General features: G+C 43.6%; 1 protein-coding gene across 1 annotated transcript; it reads left to right on the top strand.

Annotated features, from left to right (window-relative positions):
- Positions 1-7,174: 7,174 nt before the first annotated feature.
- Positions 7,175-25,057, top strand: HAPSTR1 (HUWE1 associated protein modifying stress responses). Its single transcript, XM_083153366.1, has 4 exons — positions 7,175-7,644; positions 8,290-8,370; positions 13,969-14,244; positions 22,591-25,057. The coding sequence occupies exons 1-4, from the start codon at positions 7,449-7,451 to the stop codon at positions 22,827-22,829; spliced, it is 792 nt and encodes a 263-aa protein (XP_083009492.1). The 5' UTR covers positions 7,175-7,448; the 3' UTR covers positions 22,830-25,057.
- The last annotated feature ends 1,484 nt before the right edge of the window (positions 25,058-26,541 follow it).

The raw sequence follows: 26,541 nt of genomic DNA, 5'->3' as shown, positions 1-26,541 counted from the left end.
ATCCCCTCTCCCCCGGCGTCCGCCAGAGCAGGGGATCTGGTGATTACCGGCACTGTGTAAGAGGTGCTCACTAGGCTTGCCAGGGACGTTGGAGACATAGCTGCAGCTCCCAGGGAAAGTACGGTGACTAGCTGCCTGACGGGGACACTACGTGGCTACGCGCTTGACAGCCATTGGGCTGCCATGGAGTCACTACGCTAACTATGCTAGGCAGCCGTTGGGCTATGCTGACAGCTAAGTTAGCATAGCCGGGTGCCGTGCTATTACACAAGTACACAAATACCAACTGTAGACACCATCTGCCCAGAGAGGATCAATTTCTTCAGAAGTTTCGCATTGCAGAGAAACCACCATAAAGTTTTTGTATTTTTATTTAGTATACACACACACTCACTTTGTGCCCGTGCAAATATATATTAGAATTGTGCATAGTACGTGTGTTTGTGTGGAATTGCACAAAGAGAGCCCAATGAGCTGCAAAGCAAAAGATGAGCAAAAACAATTCCACAGGTGACATCCTTTGTGTTGCAGCTCATTGCTCTCTTTTTACAATTTCAAAATCCCAGCACATGAAATTCCATGTGGCGCAGGTACTATGCAAACAGCACAGTAACAATGGCCCTTATTCTGATCGATGTGGATATTCCCGCTTGCGTACGGGCCGCCGATGTTTATCTTCTGCGCATGTGCAGAGGTCACTCTGCGCATGTGCAGGCGATTTCGCCGCAAGGATTCTCTATACGCCGCACAGGGGGCGTAGAGGGGCAGGAGGGGCTACTTATCCTCATTACCCTATGCATACGCCCCGCGTTTCATGGGCGTTCCCATGCAAACGCGGGGCGTATGCATGGTAATGAGGCCGTGACGCGTGGGTACGGGGCGGGCATCTGACATCGCCGGATGTCAGCTGCCCGCCCCCATACAAGATTTCACATGGACAAGTGTCCGTGTGGTCTTGTGTTGCGGGACCTGGTGGAGCGTGCGGCCCTGCATTCGATGTTCGGCGACCATCGAATGCAGGGGCTGCTCCCACCATGGAGGAGGCGTATCCCCGTCCAATTTCATGCGGATCGCCACATATCCGCGTACGGACGGCCGTGGCGATCCGTATGGAAGGCGGGGATTCGCCTGCACGGTCGGAGCCGCATATGCGGCTCCGGCCGCACCAACCAGAATAAGGGCCAATGTCCCCCTGTTCTCCAGCCTAGTATTAGCCTCTCCCACCACCGTCTCACTGTCCCCTTTCCATTCAGCACACTAAATTTATCACCCACTGTCTATCCCTATCACCATTTACCTACCGTGTTTCCCCGATAATAAGACACTGTCTTATTTTTTTTTTCCCAAAAAAGACCATAGGTCTTATTTTCGGGGGAGGGCTTATTTTAATAGACCTTGACAGCAAAAAAAATGCCCCACTGTGCCTTTAAAAAAATGCCCCACTGTGCCTTTAAAAAAATGCCCCACTGCGCCTTTAAAAAAATGCCCCACTGCACCTTTATAAAAATGCCCCAGTCCACAATAACCAGTCATCCATATTGTACCGTACATGCCCCCACCTGTTTGTGTAACGGATCTCTTAAAAAGGACCTGCCGGCGCTGTGTGTGCTGAGCGACGTTGAGCTGAGCGGTGATGTGCGCGGCGTGATGTGCGCGGCGTTACGTCACGCCGCGCCTACCGCAATGCATCCCTGGGAACGGGAGCCGCGGTGTTGCAGGCGAGGTGAGCGGGCGTGAGAGGAGGTGAGCGGAGGGCAGCGGAGGTCAGCGGGGGTCAGCGGGGCTGAGCGGGGCCTACACCTACAAAATACCGGTACCAAAAAATACATGGGAAATTTGATAGGGCTTAATTTCGGGGGAGGGCTTATTTTGGACCAGCGTCCAAAATCTGGGGTAGGGCTTATTATCGGGGAAACACGGTAGCATTACCAACTGCCTCTTCCTGTCTTCAAATTCCTGTCACCATCTTCCTTGCATCACCCTTTATCTTTCCCTGGTGTTACCCACTGCCTTTCCCCACCACCCTCTCAATGTCGCCCTCTGTCTCTCCCTGGCAACACCCACTGCTCCTGCAATGAGGGTGTGACTCATGGATAAGTCATTCCCTTTGAAGCCATGTTCCTTGTTGTGAGGCCACTCCCACTTTCACAGGAACTTTGGCAAAACTCCCACCCAAAGATATAGTAGTAGTTCTGTATTTGTCCTGACCAAGGGGTGCATTTATCAACATAGTGCGATGCCGGCGCAGTGACATCGCCGGACATCACATTGCGGTGTTGAGTTACACCGCCTGGATGTATCATTAGAAGGGCACAGGGACAGGGCTCCGAAAGGAGCCCGTCCCCGCGAAGCCCTGACCTGGAAGCCGGGGGGTCTGCACATGCGCGGTTATGCGCTGACCCCCGCAGACCCCTCTGACTGCACTGCCCCGCTCGGCAGTGCGATCCCACAGCCATAGGCTACAATGGGCTATTGCCATCCCAGAATGGCGATAGCCCAGGGATGCGAAGCCGGGCTGCCCGATGTTAATATATTGGGCAGCCTCGCATCCCCATAGAAACCTATGGGGGATGCGGCCGGCGGCGGTGCAGGGGGGAACGCAGCAGGGATCAGAGATTCATGCTGTGGTCCCCCTTTGATACATTTAGGAGATACTTAATATTTTCAGCTATGGGGATTTAGCCGCAAATATGGTTTGATAAATAGACCCCCAAGCCTAGAACCTCACCTCAAAGGCTCTCCACACACAGTCGCACATCAAGTGAATGCCATCCAAAAACACCTAAGGTGCGTGTGTCACACTGTTGTTGCATTTGAAATGCACAGTATCAGAAGTGTCTTGGAAAAGTTCTCGGCATTCTAGGTTGGTGACTGGGAAGAGGCTAAAAGAGGGTATATCTTATGGGCATGTTATATGTGTCATGAGCAGAAATGTCACTAAGTGTGCAGACACCTGTTGCGGGTCAACACCTTCTGCCCATGGTGCGCGTCGATAAAAAGGGGCATGACCTTATGGTCCATAACCTAATTTTTGTCACTTTGGGGGTCCTGAATATGCAGTGCTTCCCCCGGAAAGCAGTGTGAAGTGATGGCTCCCGCACTGGGACAGGAGCTGAGTGCTGCACTTAGGGCCTAATTCAGTGCCACTCGCTAAACTTTTATTTCCATCTGAGTCTGCCGAAGAGGAGGCGGGCGCTGACATCATGTGACATCAGCTGCCCACCCCAAACAGGCATCGGCCCACCTGCGTCCCCAGGGGAATGCACATAAAACTCTGAGCGTTCCCCTGCTCGTGTCTGCCGGGCCCACCCTCCCTGCAATGAATGGCCCAGACAGTGTGTAACTTGCCAAAGCCATTCGGTCTCGGTGTTTTCACATGTGCAAACCCTGACCAATGGGGCTGGGGCCGAATTCAAATTGCTATGAGTGATCCTGAATTGGCCCATTCATTTTATAGTGCAGAACCAGGAAGTAAGGAGTTGTCAGCACTTTTGAATCACCACTTGGCGGGAGGCCCGTGGGAGCGGCCTACACCCCTGTACTGGTGCCACTGTTCATGGGCCTGTTGCAGAAGTGCTTGCATACACAGTCATTCTGCATGTCTGCACCTTCCATAGGGATGGTGCAGGTTTTGATGATATGTATGTTGGTGAAATTATCTATAGATGCACCCAGGGATGCAGACAGCTGTTCCGGAACCAGGTACTGGGAGGTTTGGCCAGCCTCCCTCCTTATGAAATGTGCTAAATAAATAGCTGCATAGGGGGTACCTGGTCAGTACCAATGGGCAGCGGGGATGGGTAAGTTTTCTCACCTCCCCATACATCATGCAAAGAGAGGCAGGACACTACTTCTGGAGCTGCCTCTCTCCCCAGCACAGCACATTGCAGCATGTGTGCTGGGGAGAGAGGCTCATGCAGCAGTCAGTTCGCTCTATCCCCATTCCAAGTGCAACTGTCACATAGAATGGTTTGGCAGTTCTATCCTACTGGGCACTCACCTTTCTGTGCTATGTGCAGAGGCGCATGTCATACACTTCAGCTCCATGTGTCAGCCCTTACTGGCTCTATGTATGTATCCCAGCATGTTTACAGCCTCCACTGCCTCATTGCTCCATACCGGTGTTCCCAGGCAGCTGTCCTTCACCGCTGTTGTTCTCTGTTTCAATCCCGATAATCTGCACCTGCCGTGATCTGCTCAACTGTTCAATCCTGGTAACCTGCACTGCTGTCTGCACTAAGGTTCAATCCAGGTACCTGCATTGCACTTTGCTCTCCAGTTCGATCCCTGTAACCTGTACCTGTTGCGCTCAGCTCATTGATACATCCTGGTAACCTGTATTGCACTTCGCTCTCCAGTTAGACATAACCGTAATCTGTGCAGTTAAAGACCTACGCCCCTGGAATACAGATGGAGCCACTCTCATCTGAGTGGCTCCCATCGCACAGTCCGCCAGAATGGGGCACGTGCATGTCGAGATGCCCAATCGCCCATTCTCTGAAAAGGACGCATGAGTGTGTGAGACCCTCGCACATCCACATCCACCAGCTACTGGAATCTACTGCGCAGGTGGGAGAGAGCGGTTCCTACTGTATATAACAATGAGTAGCATGGTGAAAGCTATTTAACTCCTATCACTCTTCCCCCAAAGCAATAGATCACCAACCGTATACCACTGCTACTACCCCTCATCAAAGGTAACTCCCTAGATGTCAGGTATTAGAATAGATTTTTCTTAACAATGGATATGTACAGATGCCTGGTGTGGTCAACAGTCTCCCCAGAACTCACCAGTCCCTAGATAGCTGCCTGTATTGTCTAATGGCAAACCAGTTCTGAGTGCTACGCTAGTTAAGAGGACTTATCACACTTCCCACCCCCTAAAGACTAAAGGTTGTCGATTTCTTCCCATGGTTGGCCACAGCTACAATCTGGGGAACAAATTCTTTAGCTCTCCCCACACAAATTTGTCCTGCAATTAGGTCTTAATCATACTTGCCTGCCCTCCCGGAATGGCTGGGATGCTCCTGAAACTCAGGTCCCCCTTCTAGGAATGTGGGTAATTCTCTTGCATTACCCCCGCATCCCCCTTCCTCACTGCACCAAATACTGAATTTTGTGGGTCCGTGGTGAGGGGGCAGGGTTAAATTAACAGGAATGGCATCATTTTAGCCCCTCTCCCAGTCTGGCATGGTGCCGGGCTTGCCGACATGGTACTTATATGTTAGTTGGGAGCCCACTAAGCTATTTGCTTAGTTTTCTGGCTACGCTCGCCACGCTTCGGGCTTGGTGGCTCGCTGCGCTCGCCACACTATATAAAGTCAACTCCATGCCGACATGGATAGTGGGGGGTATGAGCGTACTAACTATAGTGGGCGCCCAACTAACATATAAGTACCGGCGACATCAGCCTCATCCCGCCCCCCCTGACATTTAGTATCTGGTCTTCTCTCTGGGCTTCCTACAGAAAGTGGGAGGGTAAGCCGCTGAGCTTGAAGAAGGCGGAGAAATGCGTAGAGAGAAGAAGGGGATAGTGTTCGGCAGCAATCAGACCAGATCCAGCGCCAACTCCCAGATAAGGCCGCAAGTACAGGACTGCACCAGCGGTCGGGGCAGTATGCTGAGGACCTGAAGCCGGAATCCTCACCACACCTCTTGGGACTCACTTTAGTATAAATTCCACCAATATGTGCACATAGGTGGGGAATGTTTTTAGATAACAACAAAAATGAATCCTGCTAACCGGTTTAAAACAAAGGATGTTACTATGATAAAAGTGCATGCATCTACTAACCATTCCTAAAGGACCAGGAGTAACTGGATTAATACAATAATTGCTGGCCATAATATGTTGTTTCAGTTTTTTTTCTTGTTAGTTTTCATTGTGGAAAGGGGTTTTGGTAACTCCCCTTATTTGAAAACAGCTGCAGTGTGGAATAATCTTACAATCAGCACTTAAATTTGTTATCTGTATGTATTAAAGAAATAATGCGCTTATTGTCACCTTTTTATGAGTATCCGGAAGTCTGATAATGTGTCAACAATTAATAGGTCGATACCTTATGGTAAACATGGTCGACACATGGTCAAGATATTTTGGGATTTGTTTAATTTTTTAGACCTTTTTCATACCATCCAAGTTGACTACAACTAGGAATGGTAAAGTGCGCAGAGCACAGCGGAGAGAAGCAAAACCAAGCAAGGGGGTGCAGTATACGTGCTGAGGTGTTGACAAGTTATGTAGACCTTTTCTGTGTCAACCTTTTGCTTTTGTTGACATTGTGCATGTCGGCCTTTTGACTGTCGCCCTAGACATTTATTTACAGTTTCTTATATAGCGCAGCATATTCCTTTGAGCTTTACAATTGGAAACAACAGTGATAAAACAAACTGGGTAGAAACAAACAAACATAGAGGTAGGAGGGCCCTGCTCGCAAGCTTACAATATATTATCTCTGAGCTATACCACACCCCTTATAATATTGTCTGATTGCATGTTATACAGAGGAACTCTTCTATAGAACAACTTTTCCCAGTTTCCAGATATATTATCTACAGAGCACTGAAATTTATCTCAAAGTAAATTACCTAAAGGGTTTTGCTATATACCCTGAAATACAAAGACCATATATTTCTAGCACTGTCAAATCCCTGCAGTGCAGTCATACATTTTTTAAATGATTTCACACCTCCATGATGCATTAGGTGTTGTTCCTACTGTAGTAATCTCTTTTGTCTTCTTCGAGTGCTGAGACTCAGCACATCCAACCTGTCACAGCAATTTAAGCTTTTTTTCCCAGCAGGGACCCCAATTATATCTGTGACAGAATTCTAAACTAGTGATTTTACAATTTAATATTTAGCTGGGAATTATCTATTATGTAAGCTCTTTACTATTCTGCGCCTTCCCAGCATTTTGATAACAATGAAAAGAAAGAACTGCACATAGCATCACTGAGGACATGTAGCTGCTGCTGCTGCCGCTGCCATCCATAACAACAGCAGAGCATGCGCAGTGTTGTCAGCCTGTGTGTGTAAAGCAACCAAACTTAAGTCGCGCCGCCTAGCGTGACGTTAACGAGACTGTCCTATGAAAAAGTACCGTCGGAGTTCAAAGCTAAGCAATAGCCATTTACAAGCGGCGGATTCGGTTATGGGCGGGGCTATGTTACTAGCAGGGTTTCCTGAGCTAACACTTAGTGTCAGGTCAGCAGCGTCACAGGTTCAGTTTGTTTGGAGTCAGCACATACACGCCATGGGGGTGAGGTAACTGGTCGGGCTTCTGCTCGTATTGCGCCTGACACGGACTCTGTACAGAGCGTGGTGAGGCGGAAGCGCCTAGCGCCCTCGCTTCCCCCCGCCCGAGATCACAGAACAGCGGAGGAGGCGACGCCGAGTGCACGGGGGGAGGAGGAGGGAAAGCCAGAGCGAAGGATCTCGGGGGGAGAATGGAGGACAAGAAAGAAGAGGGCGAGGCGGAGATCCAAGAACACGGACCAGAGCACTGGTTCACCAAGTGGGAGCGTCAGTGCCTGGCCGAGGCCGAGCAGGAGGAGCCGGCGGAGGAGGAGGCCGAGCAGAGTCAGCAGAAACTCTGGCACCTCTTCCAGAACTCGGCCACCGCCGTGGCGCAGCTTTACAAAGGTCAGTACCGGAGTGGGGGTTCCGGGGCGAGGCTGCGGCCTAGGTAAGCTCCTCGGAGGCCGGGGCACGGAGGTCCGCAGCCCCCACCTCACCCAGCAACACAGACGGGGAAAACAAAATGGCGGAGGGCGATACCCCCAGCGGATACACAACGCTGTACGAGAGCGTTCCTCCCCTCTGACGCCCTATTGTGTTGTATGTCACCCGCTGTCTCACCCGCAGCCTGCGTGAGGGGCGGTGCTGTGTGGAGACTCGGAGCGGGTGACAGCTGGGGAAACCTGAACTCCAGTCCGTATCTTCCTCACCGACCCTTCCGCCGCCGCAGCGATTGCCCCTGTCCGGTAACGGGGCTGTTCCCTCAAACAAAATGGCGTTACACCTCTCTATTGTGAGTAACGCGGCCCCGTCCTCCCACTGTACATAACCGGACCTTTATCGCACACTTCCCCGCTACTCTGCGAACCGATAGGCCTCGGCTCCTATAGTGTCTGTCCGCCCGCGAATGGCGGTCTCCACCCTCACAGGAGCCGAAAAAGGGCACTGACCCGGATTATCAAAATGGCGAAGGCAAACATGGCCGCGGTGCACGGGATATAGAGCTGTATGTTCGTGTTTATATGCTGTTCATTCTGGTTTCTCTTGCAGATCGGGTGTGCCAGCAGCAGGGACTGTCACTGTGGGTCCCCTTCCAAAACGCCGCAACAGCTGTCACCAATATATATAGAGGTACTGCTTCAGGGATTGTCTTTTTATATCTTGGAACCGGTCTGTAGGGGCATAGCTTCCTGTAGTATGTATGCATGTAGATGATTGTACAGCACTGTGGAATATGTGTGCACTATATATAACTGGTAGAAAATATTTGAATATTCATATCGGTCCAAGCCCCAGTGACACTTACAATCTATATTCCCTACCACATGTACACATAATTCAATCTAGGTTTAATTTTTTGTTTTGAGCCAATTAACCTACCAGTATATTTTCCTATTGTGGGAGGTATCGGGAGTACCCAAAGTCAACCCACGCAAGCACAGGGAGAGTATACAAACTCCACACATAGGGCCATGTTTAACAAATTTAACTCATGACCTCAGTGCTGGGAGGCAGTAATGACATTTTATATCTGTTGTGTTATCTGATGCTTGCTTGACATTTATTGTACACCTTTTGTATTCCTTGGTATACTATGGGCTGTATTCAAGGTGGCCGGCGAGGTGGTTAAATAGCTGGCCGCACACCGTATTTAATGTTCTGGGGGAATCCTTGCGGTTTTGGCAGCCGCACATGCAGTTTCCACATCGCTGTAAAAACCCAGTTAGATGGAAATGGTGTGTGCAGGGGGGTCAGTTGAATACTGACCGTGTGAGCTGTGACAGCGAGCAGTCAGCATTGCTCACTGTCACAGCTCGCAAAAAAACATTGAATACTGCCCATTGTGTAGTTTACCTGCACCTTTATAGAAAGGGGTTAATCATTTGAGAAACGAATGCCTTTGCCAGCAGCCTCACTTTACAGCAGCCTGAGATTGAACTTGTGTGCAGTATCAAAGATGGAGGTGCAGGCATTTCAACACTGCACCCATGACACTTTATGGCAGTGGTTCCCAAACTGTGCTCCTAGGCTCCCTGGGGTGCCTCGGGTTGGTCGTCCAGGACCAATTCAAATTATTTATGATCAATTATTTATGGGCAAAACCAGTGCTGGTGGCTGCCAATCATAAAATGTGTATAATCAGAACCAAATCCTGCCCTTTACCACATAACTGACCCTAAGAAGCACATATAAACACAATCTACTTTATTTTTGGGGCCTAGGGGTACCTTGGAAAAATTCTGATACTCTGGGGCCGTGATTAGAAAAAGATTGGGAACCCCTGCTTTATGGGATTGACTGCTAAGTGTTAGTAGGGCAGTGCTTATGTTAGTATAATATGCATATATAATTGTGGGTAACTATTTACGAACAGCCAAGCATACATTGTTTTAAATTTAGTGGTCTGTTGTGGAACCTTGAACACAGATGTGTGTTAATTGTACTTTCTAACTGTTTGCAATGATACTTGTGCTTAATATAAATGGCCAGGAAGTAAAAAAAAAAAAAATTTTTTTTCTTGTTTTATAGTTTTTGTCCCCGTGTATTAAAAAAAAAAAAACCTGTTGGGCTGGCTTTCATATACATACAATAGTTTAGTAAATCTGGTCTCGCTGAAAGATAGGAATGGCAGGTGTTTGTTTGAGACACCTGCTGTTCAGGGACTCGCTAAATTACCCCTATGTCCCCAGTGCGCCTCTGATGGCTAATTGTGCTAGAGCAGTTAGCAATAGAGAGCTGAGCATGTAGTGGTTACTCCATACAAAGCTTGGAACGGTTTTGAAAACTAATTAGTGCTTTTGACACAAGTGCTGAATTGGTGGATGCATTGAATAAAAGGAAAGTGTCCGTATGCATTTTTGACAATGTTTAACATAAGTGTAGAGAAATATTAAAATTTTTTTTTTTTTTGCCATGTTTAGAATTTGGAAGCACATGTCAGGGCTGGAAAGATCCCTAGAGGGAGTAATTTTGGGTGGTCAGTAATATTTTGCAAAGTGTGTGTTCCTAAAACACCCCCCCCCCCCCCCACTACCATTCTTCACAAGCATATGACATGATTACATTATGGAGCAGAATTAATGAGTTACTCATGGCTACAAGCAAGTGTCCCATTATACTGAACTTGCGCCATCCTTTCAGGTCTTTGTGCATAAATCCATGGGTATGAGACAAATTTTGGTGCATTTGGCAGTGTCGTCAGTTAAAACTGCATCCCCCACCTCTCCTCCAATTGTATTGATATGTGCACATGGTCACAAAGCATATTGTTTGGTAGATTCCACTGATGTCACATTATGTGTTTGTCTACCAGTTATGGTAGGCTGATGCTGCTTGGGGCAGAATCTGCTTTCTGCTGTTAATGGCCGGGAATTTCCGAATTAGCATGATATGAATACCCCCCTCCTGGAGCTCTCAGTGCTGTTCTAAGCAGAGTTCTGCTTGTGCCTGTCCTGGGGTGTGAGCAGAAATCTGACAAAACTAGGGCAGCACAAAAAGCATTGCTGCATGGCACCTAAATCAGAAAACGCCAGTACTTGCGACTAAACACCTGCGAGTAATGGGTGGAGATATCTATCTATCTATTCTCATATCTTTTGCATAGTAACATGCATGTTGTATCCGATACTGTTTCTAAAGGTGGCCATACACACGCAGATTTATCTGCAGATCTGTCTGGTTGGAATAAAAACATGGTTATCTATGAGAGCAAATGACAGTTGACCATTTGCTTGGAAAACTGACAAACTGTCACTCATCCATAACCAGGATTTTGTTCCAACCAGCCAGATCTGAAGATAAATCTTACTAGTGTATGGGCACCGTAATTGTTAGTGTCGTGACTTACGTTCATCCGGGTGCCTCTCCACATATGGAATTCCTGATGACATTGCAAGGATAATTGGCATTCTACTGCCTCTGACTACAGAGCTGTCTTCCAGTTACATTGACATAATGTATAGTACTACTTAATGTTCATTCTAGCACCTGCTATCTTTGGAAACCCATGCAGTTCCTCTTCCCTGCCTGGGGTGACGCTGTCTGCTGTAATGCGCACAGTGTGGTCTGTCTATCGGCACTGATATGCAAACCAGACCTGTGCTAGTAACACCCCGGGCAGGAAAGAGAAACTGCATGGGTTTTCAAAGATAGCGTGTGCTAGAATGAACACTTCTACTGGTTAAGGCAGTTGTTCACAAACACTTGTGTGCTGTGAGTTTCTTGTTTGTGGGCCAAAATCAAATCAGATGGTCAGAAATAGAAAAAATCAGTGCTACTGGCTGCCAATTATAAAACATGCAGGTAATTTGAAGCATTACTGTACATTACCACATAATTTAACCTAAGGATCACAGCTAGGTTTTTTTTTTACGATTACATTTTTAGTGTAGGGGTGCTGTTAATAAAATACTCATACTAGAGTTTACCATGATTCAAGAAAGTTTGGGAATCAGAGTTGAAATCTGCCTCTAAGCAGAATTATAAAAATACTAGATGAATAGCTGTTAATGTTGCAAGAGTTTTAAGTTGAACGGGTCAAAATGACTGCAACACGTGTGTCCAGCTTGAGACTAGTTCTTTCAAAATAGTGTAGAAGAGGATTATTAAAATAACTCTCTAAAAATAAATTCAATCATAAAATCTGTCTTAAGTTCCATACACACTGGGCGACTATGCCCTGCGTGTATGGACAGCGATGATCGCGTTAATCACTTGGTGGGAGCCGCTCAGTGCATACACAGGACGGCTTTGCATAGTGCAGCGTTATTCAAAGCCGCTCATCTGCTGGTAATACTAGCAGATGAGCGACTTTCCCGGCGATGCGGGAGCGTGCAGCAGCGCTCATCGCCGGGGCATACACACTGGACGGCTTTGAGCTGAAAGCTGCTCAAACATGGTGTTTTGAGTGACTTTCAGCTCATTTGTCCAGTGTGTATGGGCCTTCACAGTTTTACTTAACTAACATCCCAAAGTTATTTTCATTTAGACATATTTTAGTACTGAATGTACAATTACTTGTTACTACAGAAACTATTATAGTGTTTAAATCTAGGTTTTAAGATGAAATGTTATGTGGTTTTGTATTCCGTTTTTCTGGGATGCATTACTTCTGGCTGACAATTACTGGACACTTTTTTTATATAAATGTATAAAGCAAGCTGGCTTTCTTGATCAGAATTTCAGTGAACCTTTTGTTTACATTCTTACAGCAGTTATTGGAGATTTCTTTAGGGTGTGCTACTGTAGGTAAGAATATGTGACCTATTGGTAATTTCGATGAAAGAGTATAGTTGTGTTGTTGGGCCCCCACCTTTGTCTTGGCAACAAGTAAATTGCACCATGCAAGCAGTTGCCAGATATAGTGCTACAAACATATGGCAATCTTTAAAAAAAAAAAAAAAAAAAAATGATAGTATTTGCCCAATTTCTGCCTTTTTTTTTTTTTTTTTTCTTCCATGTTAATTTTCAAATGTTTGCCTCCCCCCAAAAAATTGTACCGTCAGTATTTACTTTTTAAGAGGTATTGAAATTATGCCTTTATTTGTATCTGTAATGATTGGCCACTTGCAATATTATAACAACATCTAATACTTGAGTCAAGGTGCACATACATGGTGCATTCTGGGGTTGTGATGCACATTGCAAAGTACAAAAAGTATGTGCCCAATTTACAGTAAGTACATTTCTGGCATACCAGGCTGCACTGAAGAGATTCAGAATGTATTCATTCTAATCTCAATCCACACACACACACACACACACACACACGTTGCATGCGAAATAACATGACACCACCATATGCGGAAGGTTTTTCCTTTGTTTTTGTAATTGGTTGAATGAGATTCTGGTTTTCACTTTCTACACATATTCCTATAATTTATAGGAACTTAAGACCGCTCTACAGTATTGCTGCATTGTTTGGCAACTTGATGTGGACAATTTAATAATTCTGTATGCGTCTTGCACATGCTGAATAGTAGTTGTGACTGTTTTTACATAGCAGGGTGAGTGAGTCATGTTACGGAAATTGAAAGTCATGGGACAAGCATATTCAGGCACCGAGCCACTAAGTTGACTAGGATTATAAAATACAGAACAGGCAGGTTTAGTTAAAAAATAAAATAAACCTGTAACCTTACAATTGTACCAGTTCCTATTATAAACTTTCCAGAAAAAAACGTCTTTGCTTTGAGTGTTTCGTTTGTGGGCTACATGTGAAAGCAGGCAGTATTTACCATACCATTTAATAAGGGGTTTGAACTCCTCACATTTCAACACTGTTTATCAAGGTGCATTTATAATCAGGCCCTGAGTGAGTTCAGTAACAACCACCCATGACCTTAAACAACCTAAAATAAGCATGACTAATATCAAGCCTAGGCTAGCTGGTTCCCTGTCTGATGGATTTCAGGAAGTCGGGCAGGGTTGGTTCTTGAAATTGGGACAGAAGGGGAAAATCTTTTAAAACATGAAATTGTGTATTTATCATTGGACACCTTTTGCTTCTGCAAATGCAGTCTGCATCTGAACTCTGCACCTTCTAGGGTCATACTTTTGCTTATGTCTTATGCAGGTTTTATTTAGTTTTTTCAGCTGCACATTTATTATTTCACTAGTCAAATTCCCGGAGCACAAATACTAAATGTTATGTTTGGAGTGTCATTGTTATATATTCTTCTGGTTAATGGGGTTGTTTATAGTAACTTGTTTTTACCTTTTTCATTGCAGAAAGTGTGGATGCACATCAGCGAAGCTTTGATTTAGGACTACAGATTGGGTATCAGCGACGCAATAAGGATGTTTTGGCCTGGGTAAAAAAGCGTCGAAGAACTATTCGCAGAGAGGATTTGATCAGCTTTCTATGTGGCAAAATTCCCCCTCCAAGAAATTCACGTGCACCCCCAAGACTAACTGTTGTATCCCCCAACCGTGCTTCTCCATCAGAAACTGGCTCATCTGTAGAGACTGATTTGCAGCCCTTCCGAGAAGCAATTGCTCTGCATGGTAACACTCAACTTTACGTTAATAACCCTCTACTACTCCATATTTGATACATTCCCTTCTAAACACTTCCTCTCAGATATTGATACATTATTGCTCTTTTGTAACCAGTATCCGAGAATTTTTTTATTTCTTTAAACGGAAACTTCCCCCTTTAAACCATTTTAATGTGGTGATAGGTTAATCTTTTCAGATGTGCCCAGTATTTTGCATACTTTGCTATACATTTAATTTCTTGCAACCATAAGTGATGGGTGCCTGATGGGAAATATTTGTATTGCTGATAAATTAGAGTTCTTAAGGTAAGTATACATGTCACACACAAATGCACTGGCTTTTGATGTGTAAAGCAGCTACATTAATCTAAACTAAAGGGTGTATACCCAAATGCCAGGAGGGTGTGAGCAGACTTAATGGCTGCCTGCATCGCTTGTGCCCGACTGATAGAGCTATTGATAGCTGTGGGTCTCTCCAAACTGAATTTCTTCCATGCTGTTCTGTGCTGCAGCTCTAGGTTCTACAGTTGCCATTGTAGAGGGCTACTGCACAGTGGCAGTCTGCAGCTACTGTCAACAGAACTTTAAGGCTTGGGCCACACATAGCTGCAAGAAGGCTGTGGGCATCCCAGTGTTGTGGCTTTACCCTGCAGAACAGGATGCGGACACTGCCACTGGATTTCAAGGGAAACAACAAGGCATATGTCTTTCCTGAAATGTGGTCATCCTGCTAGGATGCTGTGGCCCCCGCAGATGTGTAGGAGCTTTTGTGCAGGCTCCTCGCGGCCAAGCAGATCCAGCTGAACACTACCTGCTTGGCTGCTATGTGTGACCCGAGCCTAAGGGTATCCCTGGTCTTGGAGACTTGATATCCCGGTGTATATTTTCTAGTTCCTCATTCCCATGAATGTGTGTATTGCAATTTCTTTGAAGTGATTGCAGAACTGATCTACTGACACCATCTTGTAAGTGACTATTTACAACCCCTCTCTCCCCCCCCCCCCCCCCCCCCCCCCCCCCCTGCCCCTACCCAGCACTCAAATATCTGCAATATATGAACCGGAGTAGACCTTAAAGACAGAACCTGGAAAAAAAAAAACATTTTGGGGCTACACACATAGAAATCACTCTTATCTTGCTGCAATATCAGGGGTATCTGTTATTTTTGGATGACCTATTGAGGCATATATGTACATTTTGTTGTAAATGTGGTGGTTTGATTTTATTTAATCTTATTTCTTTTGTAGTGCATCCTGCAACATGTATTTTTTTTTTTTAGTTCTATTTGCCATTGTGAGTGCAAGAATAATTGGTACCACTTGTGCCATCCTTGAATATTCAATATTGGCTATAGCGAAGGTGCATGGACTTTGGGTCAGGATCTCCATATTCTTTGTCTTTATACTGTCCCAGAACAACTTGGCACTGACAAGTGTGCATGTAAACAAGTGACCATTTCATTTATCTTTCTGGCTTGATATTGCTTGCCTGCTGTTACTATAAAATGCTCATAACCTGGTAAAATCAGGTCATTGGGCAGATGTATTAAGCCTTAACAAGAGATAAATGCAAGGGTTATAAGGAGATATAAAGGTCCAGCCAATCACATGCTAACTGCCATGTTACAGCCTGTGTTTGAAAAGTCAGTAAGGAGCTGATTGGCTGGATGTTTCTCTCCTTATCACCCTTGCATTTATCTCTTGTTAAGGCTTAATACATCTGCCCCATTGACCGTTATTGCAGCATAATGTTAAAAGATCTTGTTGCTGCCAGTATGATGTATTCAAATGTTTAAGTCACAATCTTGAAGTCTGTAGAAGCAGTGCTGCTGTTTATTGAAGTAAGGCCCTGATTCATGTTTGATCATAAATGGCCGTATTTGGGCCCGATCTGATGGTGTGTGGGTCTGCATATTTGCGCATGTGCAGACCCCCTGTGCGAACGTCTTCGGTGAGTATTGTTCCCTGAGGAGTTTGAGCGGGTGAGGAAGGGGGGCAGCATCAGTGACTACCCCCTTTTCGGTGCTCTCCAATGGGAATAAGGACTGACTTATGTCACCAAAGGGGAGAGAAGGCAAATTACCAGGTCGGCGTGGTAGACCTGGGATTTTGCCTGCAGTGAGAACAGGTTATGTTACAGGATTTACCAATGAGAAGTTGCATGAATCCGAAATTGCATTGAGAGGAACATGCAGATTTATGGTTTACGTACAGTTCTGGATAGTTTCAGGTCTTCTGTTCTAGTATGTTGTTTTTGTATGTATTTTGGGTACTTGTCTATAAGTATGGTGCCCACTAAATCACATCGCATGGCACGTTTTCGTACCATGCGATGTGATTTCACTAGTTAATTTATTCACCGTACCCCGAACGCAGGTCGCATCACATGGCACGTTTTCGTACAGTGAGATGTGATCTCACTAGTTAATTTATTCACTGCACCCTGACCGCATCGCATCCCCCGCAAAATCGAATGCGATCGCATGTGATTTTTTTTAATTTTTTTTTTTGTATTCCGCGTACCCTCGCAGGGCTTGCTGCGCTTCAGGCTGGCGTGGATAGTGGGGGTGTTTTGGGAACACATTCATACCTGCCATATCATACATCTGAGACCGTAATGACGACATGTGTTAACTTTGAAATTACTTAATAATTAAGATTAAAATGTCACTAATTAGAATAACCAGCAAGAACAAAGATATTAATAAGTCATTCTTCAGTCTGTATTAGCCTTTGGAAGCAAAAGCGCATAACTAATACAAAGCATTTTCAGCACCCACAGTCTTCCGCCAGATAAATTCCTGCAGGTAAGAGTCTAGATGCTGGTGTGCAGTGTCTGACGCTTGTTGCGCCATTTTACATGACCCCCAAAGGCGCTCAATTTTCTGTGTATGAACACCAGTCTCCGGGTCGACAAAAGCATGGTGGTATCCTGCCTGTTCTAGCTGCTCGGAATTATAGGCACACCAGCAATCTGAGTAGATCGTTGTCCCCGGTTCAGTAACATGATTGATTGGCGGCCATCAGAGTACCGCCATCCACGTTAGAGGCAGCATCCGGCCCACGTGGCTTTTCCTCTGGACAAAGAGGCTCTCGTCTACTTTGATGATTTTACCTGAACCACCAATACGGCTTTAGGGCTGTGCCATTAGGTCCATGGTGCAGGCCTACCGCATCAAACTATTATAGAGGACCGCGGTTTTATTTGACAACTGAAGTTGTCGCTGACAGTAACTGATAGTTGTCAGCTCCTCCGCCCAGGAATAAATAGTGTTAGAATCGGTAAACGGCACCCCGGGAACCAATGTGCCGCTCTGAGGCTCACCTTCCGACATGATTTTATATGGCAGTGCCACATGCACTCTTTGATACAGAATTGCATTGGGTGCCCGTTAACACAATTTTGTGCTGCTGGAAGAAAACAAATGCCTCCTCTTTGTGTGGCAAGGTGAACATTGTGACAGGTTCTGCAGCCATTACTGTCACTTCTCCTTCAGCTCTCACTGATGCAGCTATTACTGTCACTACTTTACCTCTGACAGGGAGCGGGAATACTCTCACTACGCTATTTACGCTGATTCTGACGTCACAGCTACACTAACTGCGTAACGGGTGCTATGTTAATATACAAGAACCATATTAACTAGTGAGATCTCATTGCACGGCACAAAAAGGGATATGTGATGCGACTTCACTACGCCAGCGTACGTATGCTAATTGGGCTCTGTGTTAATACACAAGTTCTGTATTTGGAAATAATGCCAAATACAGCAGCAAATGAGGGAACTATATGGATTGGATACAGCTTAATATCTGTCCTGTTAAAGTTTGTTTTCATATGCTTTGGATAGATTATAATAAACTGACAGGGCCTGATGCAGCTGCTGTATGACCATATGCAAACGCCATATGAGATTTCTTTTGTACGTAGATAAATAGTACAAATGCAAGACCAGAATATGTAAGTAGTGTGTAGCTTGTGAGTCCCTACTGCGGATGTCTCACCAGCATAAGAATGTAGAAGCTGAAGTACTTGTAAGGACCACCTCTGCGTTTGTCAACACAAGTTAAGATTATTCCAAATAGAACACATTTTATTCATGAATACAAAATTCAAGAGTTTATAGTACAATAGGCTGTAAAGTAATTAAGCAATGTATAGGAAAAGGTTCGGAGGAAAATGCAATACATCTAATGAGAGATGAGGCACAAAGCAGGTGTAACAATACCAAATATGCTTAGGGCAAGAACGAACTCATGTGTAAGTAAACAATGGCTGTCTGGAACTCCTATAGGTTGTAAACTTACAGCATGGCCCTCTTACCTCCAGGTCTGTGTTACCCAGTTTGTTCTATCGCAGTCTACAATTGTAAAGTAACAATCTGCTGCACTATATCAAATTGTAAATAAATAACTCCACTGTATCACCCATGTAAGGTATCACCATGCAGCAATAGTGCATATGTATTTTTTGCGAAGTTCGTGTATGCATATTCCGAGGAGAGATCCATTTAGAAAAGCTACCAATGAGCTGCGCAGACCGGAAGTGCTGCGGCTATTCCCCCCCCCCATGAATTACAGTCCATAATATAGCCTAATGGCCTTGTGTTCTCTCTTTTTTTTTTTTTTTTTTTTATGCATTTGAATGCAATTTATTGTGTTGACAAAAAAAACAAAGACAACGTCTCGGATAAGGTGCCTACACACGGGGCAATATATCGCTCAGTGTCCCGTTATCATCAGTCGCTGATGAAAGGGAACCTCTGCCAGAGGAGCCTGCAGAGGGAATCGGCTGTCGCATGAGCAAGCTTCTGCGACTAGTGTTTATAAGAGGGCTAAAAACAGGAGCGTGCACCTGGTGCTTTATCGCCGGTGCACACTCCAATCGCTGGCAATATGGTCGCTCAGCAACCATATTGCCAGCAATTTCTGCCCGTGTGTACACAGCTATACTGTTGTCCACCTTTAACTCCATAAGCTACAGCCCCATCTGGTCTCTCAGCAACTGGTTTAAAGCTCCTGGCACAGGCAGATTCCACCTCCCTGCATTCCTGTATGCGGAGGGATGGCTGCAGTCAGATGTAATAGACTGCGTGAGCACACATGACATGATGGGACAGAGGCTGTCACTGCAGCTGCTATAGTCACATGGTGGCTGCTAAGAGAATGTGTGCAGAGGTGCTGCTGTAGAGCGGGGTTCAAATATCGGAGCGGGGCACTGGCAGAAAGTAAGGGGCAGATTGTAGGTGGCGACTGGCTGCATTGTAGAGCTGAACAGCCTGCTCCTAGTTCTTCATGTGGGGATAGACTACAAAATCGCGGTAAAATATATGCTATAGCAGGCCATTGCAATCCCTGCATTAAGCATTTTAAAAGTTTCAACTGGACAACTAGTTTGCTGGTTGGACTGAAAATAGAGTATTGTGTGGATATCTTTATGCCAATATAGGTACATGCAATAAATAAGAGAAAAATATTTAGTCCATGTTTGTAATATTTTAAGCAATATCTTGGAGCTGTTTCACTTTGACTTGTATATGTATCTATATGTTTGAGGCTGTCTTCCATGTGACTGTAAAGCCCCAGACTCACTAGGCGATGCAGTAAAAGATTTTGCTCAGAAGGGCCCTTGCAGTTGCTCCCCATGTGTTTTCCCTTCCCTGCACCCCCTGACCCACAGTGTGTATGCATTTGCCTATGCTGGGTCACTGCCGACAATATTGGTATAGGGGGCTTGGTAGCTTATGCTATAAAATCACATTGACTCAAATGTTTTACTTGGTATAAATCTATACAGCCTTGTATAAAGCATACTCTTACCTTTTTTTTTAAACAGTTATCTTAAGGTACAAACAATGGTATACAAATAAACAATTGCGCCCCAAAATGACTGCAGCTTTAAGTATATCTTGGAGTCTACCACACTCCTCCTCTGAATACTTCGCAATAGTGAAATATACAAAAAGCGCTGTCCTAATATAAAAATTCTCTCCTTTTCTCTAAATCCACCACCAATATTTTCAAAGCAGATGTTCAATTGTTCATCTGGCCACCCTTATTACAATACTGCCCTATATGACAGGCTCTATGTGTGCATCATGTTTCTTTTAAGCTGCTCACGGATGAATAGTAATGACCTCCTCACTACACTTTGGAATCTCTTGTATTCAGACACATGAAAAGATACTGACCTTAATAGGCCCTATAATCACATCAAGGTTTATTTTTATCTGGACACTTTTCCTGGATCAATCACATACTTTGTCCCCTTATTGTATGGACTCACCTCAGGGAGAGGCCCTATGTTCCTCAAAATGTATCTTTACTTTCCCAGGATTGTCACAGGAATTCAAAGTCAAGATTCCTTATTAAAAAAAAAAAAAAATTTCATGTTAAAAAGGGACAGTATAAACAATGGTAAAAGCAAGCAGCAAAGTACAAAATCAAAACTTTCCATTGGAGACATATGCTTGCACTCCTTCTGTATTTGAAATGGAAGAAGGCAATCCCAAAGTAAAAAAAAAAAAGGGGGGGGGGGGGTTACTCGCACAATGACCAGAATCCCTCAACTCGCCATGTTTCGAGCATTGATATTGCCCTTTTTCAAGGTGTCCTTGTGTTGTCTTAAGGTGCCCACACACCAATAGATATCAGATTCAATCCGATATCTATCCAATTTCACTTGAAATCCAGAAAACCCCTGATCATGTATTTACTCAATTCTTCTGTGGCCATAATCAGGGTTCTTCTGGCAGATTTCAAAACTCCTATTCAAATAAATAGGGTGGCCACGGACCGTTTGTTCACCTCTTGCCTGCTGAAGGGATCAGCAGTCTCGAATGACCCGTGGGCATCAGTCATCAAGTCCGCACATAGTAATTTAAAAAAAAAGTTCGGTCGGAAAGGGCAGTAGCATTAAAAAAAAAAAAACGGGGGCTTAGACTCCTGGAATAGCCGGCATGCTCTTTTTCAGCAGAGGAGTTAAGCAGCAGGTCATCTCTTCCAGAAGGGCACACAGTACAGCATATTTAAAGGCTGGGCGCCTTTTATAAGTTGAAAATCTGGCACTGCATGGCACCCTGCAAAACAAAACCGTTAAACCTTGGTCAATTCTATGCAAAACTGAATAGCTGGGAGGGAGCTACTGCCGCAATAGTAATCAGATTGAGGCTACTGCCAACTAGTGGATTTCTGCTTGCACACGTTCTGGGGTTCCAGCGGAAATCTGACAAAACTAGGGGGCAGCTATGCTGTTTTGTACCCTAGCTAAGTGAAAAGCGCATCGCTGCTGGATACTTTCAGTTATAAAATGCCGGTACACGTGGCTAAACACCCATAAGTACGGTCACTCTCCAACTTGGCAGGATAGTGCTGAGTGAGCTTTCGGCACTATAGTTTTAATTAGAATAGACCCCCTTAATCAGCAGTTTGTAATACATAGTAATGTTTGACAAAAAATATAAGCAGTCTTCATTTTTAACCTCCACTTTATGAGTAATATTCTGTAAAACATAATGACTCCTACATTTTGGAAGACTTGGAGGTCTTTGATGTGAAACATTTGTTTTAATAGTAGATTGAGTGACTAGATTGTTTAGAAGTGGTTAATGTAGTTCTCAGACTCTAGAAAATTTTTATTTCTGTTCGGCTGGGGCCACACATCAGCCAAGTGGGTCCCATTCAGCAGGACCCGCTTGGCCAGAAGGGGCCTGTGCAAAGGCTTCTACATGGCTGCCCACATATACGCAGCGGTGCAGCAGCATATATGGCTTTGGACAGAACAACAAGATTTGAAGGTGGACATGTTTTCAATGTAGGTGTTTTCCCTTGAAATCTGTTCTGCAGGATCTGGCCCCAATGAATGTGACCCCCCCCCCCCCCACAGACTCCTTCCTGGGTTAGCGGTAAAGCACCACTGGCCCACACTTATGTGCGGTGTCCGGTAAGCGCTGAGCGTACCTGCGGCCAGCGGCTGCAGAATTTTAAAAAATAAATACAATTTAAGACTGGTTTTTAGCACTTAATGAAATTCATCAACTGCACTTTATTTGATAAACTAAAAATATTTATTTCCAAAGGTGTTTTTGTGATTATGCATTTGGTATGTTGGACGAACATAAACATTAAGCGAACAATATGGTTAACATGGTATGGCATTTATTTTGCTGTGGCTAAAGTCTTAGATGGTCAATATCTTCTTGATTTCTGCCTCTCAGAATGCTTAAACTTGTAAAGCTGGCCACCTTGCTCTTCAGAGGCTGAAGCTCACTAAAATACTGTTTTGTACAATTAAGCAAGCCATCATTTAGATTCAGATGTACATTGCAATAAACACGTTTTTGTTTTATTTGCAGGTCTGAGTGGAGCAATGGCTGGTATAAGTGTCCGCTCAAGTACTCCGGGCTCACCCACTCATGTTAGTGCCAGTTCTAGCCGTAGGAGAAATGGACTCCATGATGTCGATTTGAACACTTTCATATCAGAAGAAATGGCACTCCACTTGGACAATGGTGGCACTAGAAAGCGTACCTCAGCCCAGTGTGGCGATGTCATTACAGACTCACCAACTCACAAACGCAACCGAATGATCTAAATTTGCAAAACAAATGACATTCACTTGATCCTCAACATACTCTTCAAAAGAAACTGAGGGCCATCTTTCCTTTTCACTGTTAAAGACAAGCGAATTCAATAATGATTGCGTTGATATGCTATTAAAGGAAGTTCTAGGCATTCTTCTAGTAGATGCGTCTCTTAATTATGGCTGTCTTTAAACTATACACCTTGCAGAGGACATCTGATATTGTATAGTATTTGGCAAGATCATCATAGGTTAACAGCTATCCATTAAATGCAAAAGTCAAAGTGACCTTACTTGTATTTGCAAATGGATAAAGGTTGTTTTTTCTCTTATCCCCTCTGCTGAGTTATATTTGCTACACCTATATTGCCATTTTGAATATAGCTAATACCCAAGTTACCCACATAATTACACAGGCTTCTATCCTTGTTTTAATGCACCTGATTTCTAGTGTGCCGAGCCGAAATATTGTTTTCTATCTTTAATACAAAATTTGATTATAGTGATTTATATAAAGAGGTGCTATGATGATCATGTGATTAATACTTAACAATCGATATAAAGATCTTTATTGGATTCACTTTGTGTGTTTTAGTGCTCTGACATACCAATATTAAATCTCCCAAATTACTCTCCATAGGCTTTTAAATTGTCAGTATAAGCACATGTATGCACTTATTTACATGCTGGTTGTATCCGTGTAAGGTAAATGTAACTGTATAAGCCACACTAAACTCTAAATTACCCCTTTAAAAGTTCTGTAACTTTTTTTTTTTTATTATTTGTTTCCTTTCAGTTCCATAGTATTTATTTGCAGTTTAATACCATGTATAGGCTCATTATTTCATATACTTTATTTTTATTTTGGAAGTGCTTTTCTCAACCCATTTAGTCTTTAGAACCTATGAAAGACCATTTAGTCATTACAATAAGATTATGCTTCATTTATTCCTGTGTGGAAGATGGATAAAACCATTATAATCTTTAAAACTTGTGTTTATTCTAAATTTGCGCCGCTGTGGCTTGCCATATTACACACAGGTTAAATGCTTGTTGTAAACTCATTCTTTGCCCTAGACTGCAAACCGCTTGTCATCTGACCCCCTTTCACCTGGTATAATTACCAATTTTAAAGTTATTTATTTTTTAATAGTTTTTTTCATTTACCTTTCAAATAGCATTTAGAAAATTTGTATACCATTTGAAAAATCTTTATTTAGAGGTTTCACCCCAGTTTACCTACTTTGTAATTTTCCTGTTAAAAGTGAACACTATATGCTTCTCACTGGGATGATCCTTTAGTGGTTGGAGTAGCTCACTGTATGCCTCGCGCAGTGAAAGGGCTACTGGAAATTGTTCATTTATTAATAATTTGGTGCACCGTTTAAACAGACGTTGAATTTATTCCTGGCCTCTTGAGAAATATCTAGCTTTGTATAACATGTTGATATTTTGATCTCTAACTTTTGTATTTCTGGGAATGTTATAATTTAGAACCTTGTAACCAATGATATGGAATCATTTGGCCTTAATCTGCTATTTTCAGACTCCATTTGTTTTGTCACCAGAACTCATCCGTGACATTGTGTTAACTGAAATTTCATTTTTATGGCAATAAAGGCACTCCTGCATATGGTGGTGAAATGGCCTAATGGTTTGGGTTCTAAGATAGTGGGGGTAAAACAAAATCAAACAAAACTGGAGTGCCTTATTTGTGTACCTGTACTGTAACATTTCAAGAGCTAATGTGCATATGTTTTCAGTAGTAACAATTGCATGCAAGTCTAATGCTGCTTAATATTCAAATTCATTGGTGGCGTTCCGCTGCATCAGGACACATGGCTCTTGGAAGAAACTGAGCAACCTCCTTCGTTTTGAAGCACAGTTTTCTGAAACCTCTGTTGTCCTAACTATCTATGCTGTAATGTGTCTGTAACAACACAAGAATGAAAAATACTTCCTAACAAGTTGGACATCAATAAGCAAATGATTTTGGCTGGAAGACATGGCCAAACACTTTCACCAGTGTACATTATGACCAGGCTGTTTCTAAATGGAGCTTACAGTGTTTTTTTTTTTTGTTTTACTTGGATTATAACTATTAGTCACTTGCCATGTCTACTCTTAATCTGAAGGAACTAATGTTGTAATAGGTGAGTTGTAATCTTGTGACAAGTGTTCACTTATTTATCAAGTTTAGCTGCCAAAAGGAGAGTATAAAAAGACAATTTGTGCTCCTATGTCTGTGATTATCATTTTGTATTTGCACTTCTCTGCTGCTTCAAGATGTGGTACAAGGTTGGTCCACCAATTTAGTTTTCAAGGTCTCAGAGGCATATAAAGAGCCAATAGTGCTCTATGAAAAGGAAGGTTTTCTTCAAAACCGTGGATAGTGACATGCTGCGTAATATATAATCTGTCCATAATGTGGTATAATGTTTTAAAAATAAAAGGCTGGTTCACTTAGCAAGTTAAAGTAACTAATACAGTTTTTTACTGCAGCCTGTCACAATTAAAAAATAAAACCATTATAACATCTCTGTGGTACAGATTATTTTTGTGACCTTTTTTTGAATGACCTCTGGTCTTTAATGTGAAATTTTTACATTGACCCTAATGTGTAAGTTTAGTCTAAGAAAAAATTGCAAGCTCTGATCAAGGAATGCAATAGCTTAGGCACTCCATTTTGAAAATGCTAACCAAATGAATTTGTTTCTTCAGAACTGGCAGGGCTCTAGGAAAAACTGGACAGGAGTCCAAAGCGGATAAATATCCACTTTGGTCAAAACTAAAGCTGTGCTACCAACAAATTAAGATTTGTCATTTTTGTGTTATCGAAGACTAAGCTATATGTACTTTATTGCTGGTTATCAGGCGCACAGCATTGGGAGAATGCTCATTTTAAATATAGCTTTTCACATGTCTGCATTACATTCGCCATCTATGCTGTTATGTGTGTTCTTGAGAATGGCACTATCCTTGCCACTGGGCAATGACACGAGATTGGTGTCGCTATACCATGATAGGACTGTAGGTTAATGTTGGAAAGACTGACTGCTATTTTAGTTAAGTTACCTCCTGTTGCCCGAGTAATTCAGTGGGAAACATGGTTGCTCAGTTACAAATATTGTATATCGCATAATGGCTCTATCAAATGTTTACTGAGTAGAATGAGCGAACAGGCTTTCCCCACAAGCTGATGCTTTAATATACATAAAAACAAAAAAGTCTGAGAAATTTAATAGCACTTTGAACAATGTCAAGTGACTGGTCTCTTTTTATATGTATAGTTCAATGACTGATGCTTCGACATACATGAGAAACTTTGACTGATCCTTATGTGGTGAGATGGCTTCCAATTTTGTTTGTTTTATTTTCTCATTTTAATGATACATTTAATAGAGAAGATGCTTGTCTCTGGATGTATAATCTATCGATGCAGAAAATCCATAATTGCCACTGCACAGGTTTATTTGCTATAAGATGGTTACATGCTAACCCTTTTAAAAATGTAATATATAAGCCTCTTTTAGGGTTCCCTTTCCTAATTTATGTGTGGACTCCCCTTTTTAACTCCTAAAATCTTTTGTAGCAGTTGTCAATTTGCAACTTGCATAAAGTGTATCAGGAGTGCTGACTTTTTTTCCCCGTAAATTTTCAGTGTTACTTGTGATCACCTGCACTAAATTAAAAGTTCTCTCAATTTTCTTAATGTTGTCAGTTG

The sequence above is a fragment of the Crinia signifera genome, chromosome 7, assembly GCF_055691185.1.
Source record: "Crinia signifera chromosome 7, ASM5569118v1, whole genome shotgun sequence".
NCBI lineage: Eukaryota > Metazoa > Chordata > Amphibia > Anura > Myobatrachidae > Crinia > Crinia signifera.
Note: the sequence above shows the minus strand (reverse complement) of the source record. Positions and strands in the feature narration are given on the sequence as shown.

Coding starts and splice junctions, on each gene's coding strand:
- HAPSTR1 (XM_083153366.1), top strand. CDS start 7,449: ATGGAGGACAAGAAAGAAGAGGGCGAGGCGGAGATCCAAGAACACGGA. Junction 7,645..8,289: donor CGTGGCGCAGCTTTACAAAG/GTCAGTACCGGA, acceptor TTTCTCTTGCAG/ATCGGGTGTGCCAGCAGCAG. Junction 14,245..22,590: donor AGAAGCAATTGCTCTGCATG/GTAACACTCAAC, acceptor TTTTATTTGCAG/GTCTGAGTGGAGCAATGGCT.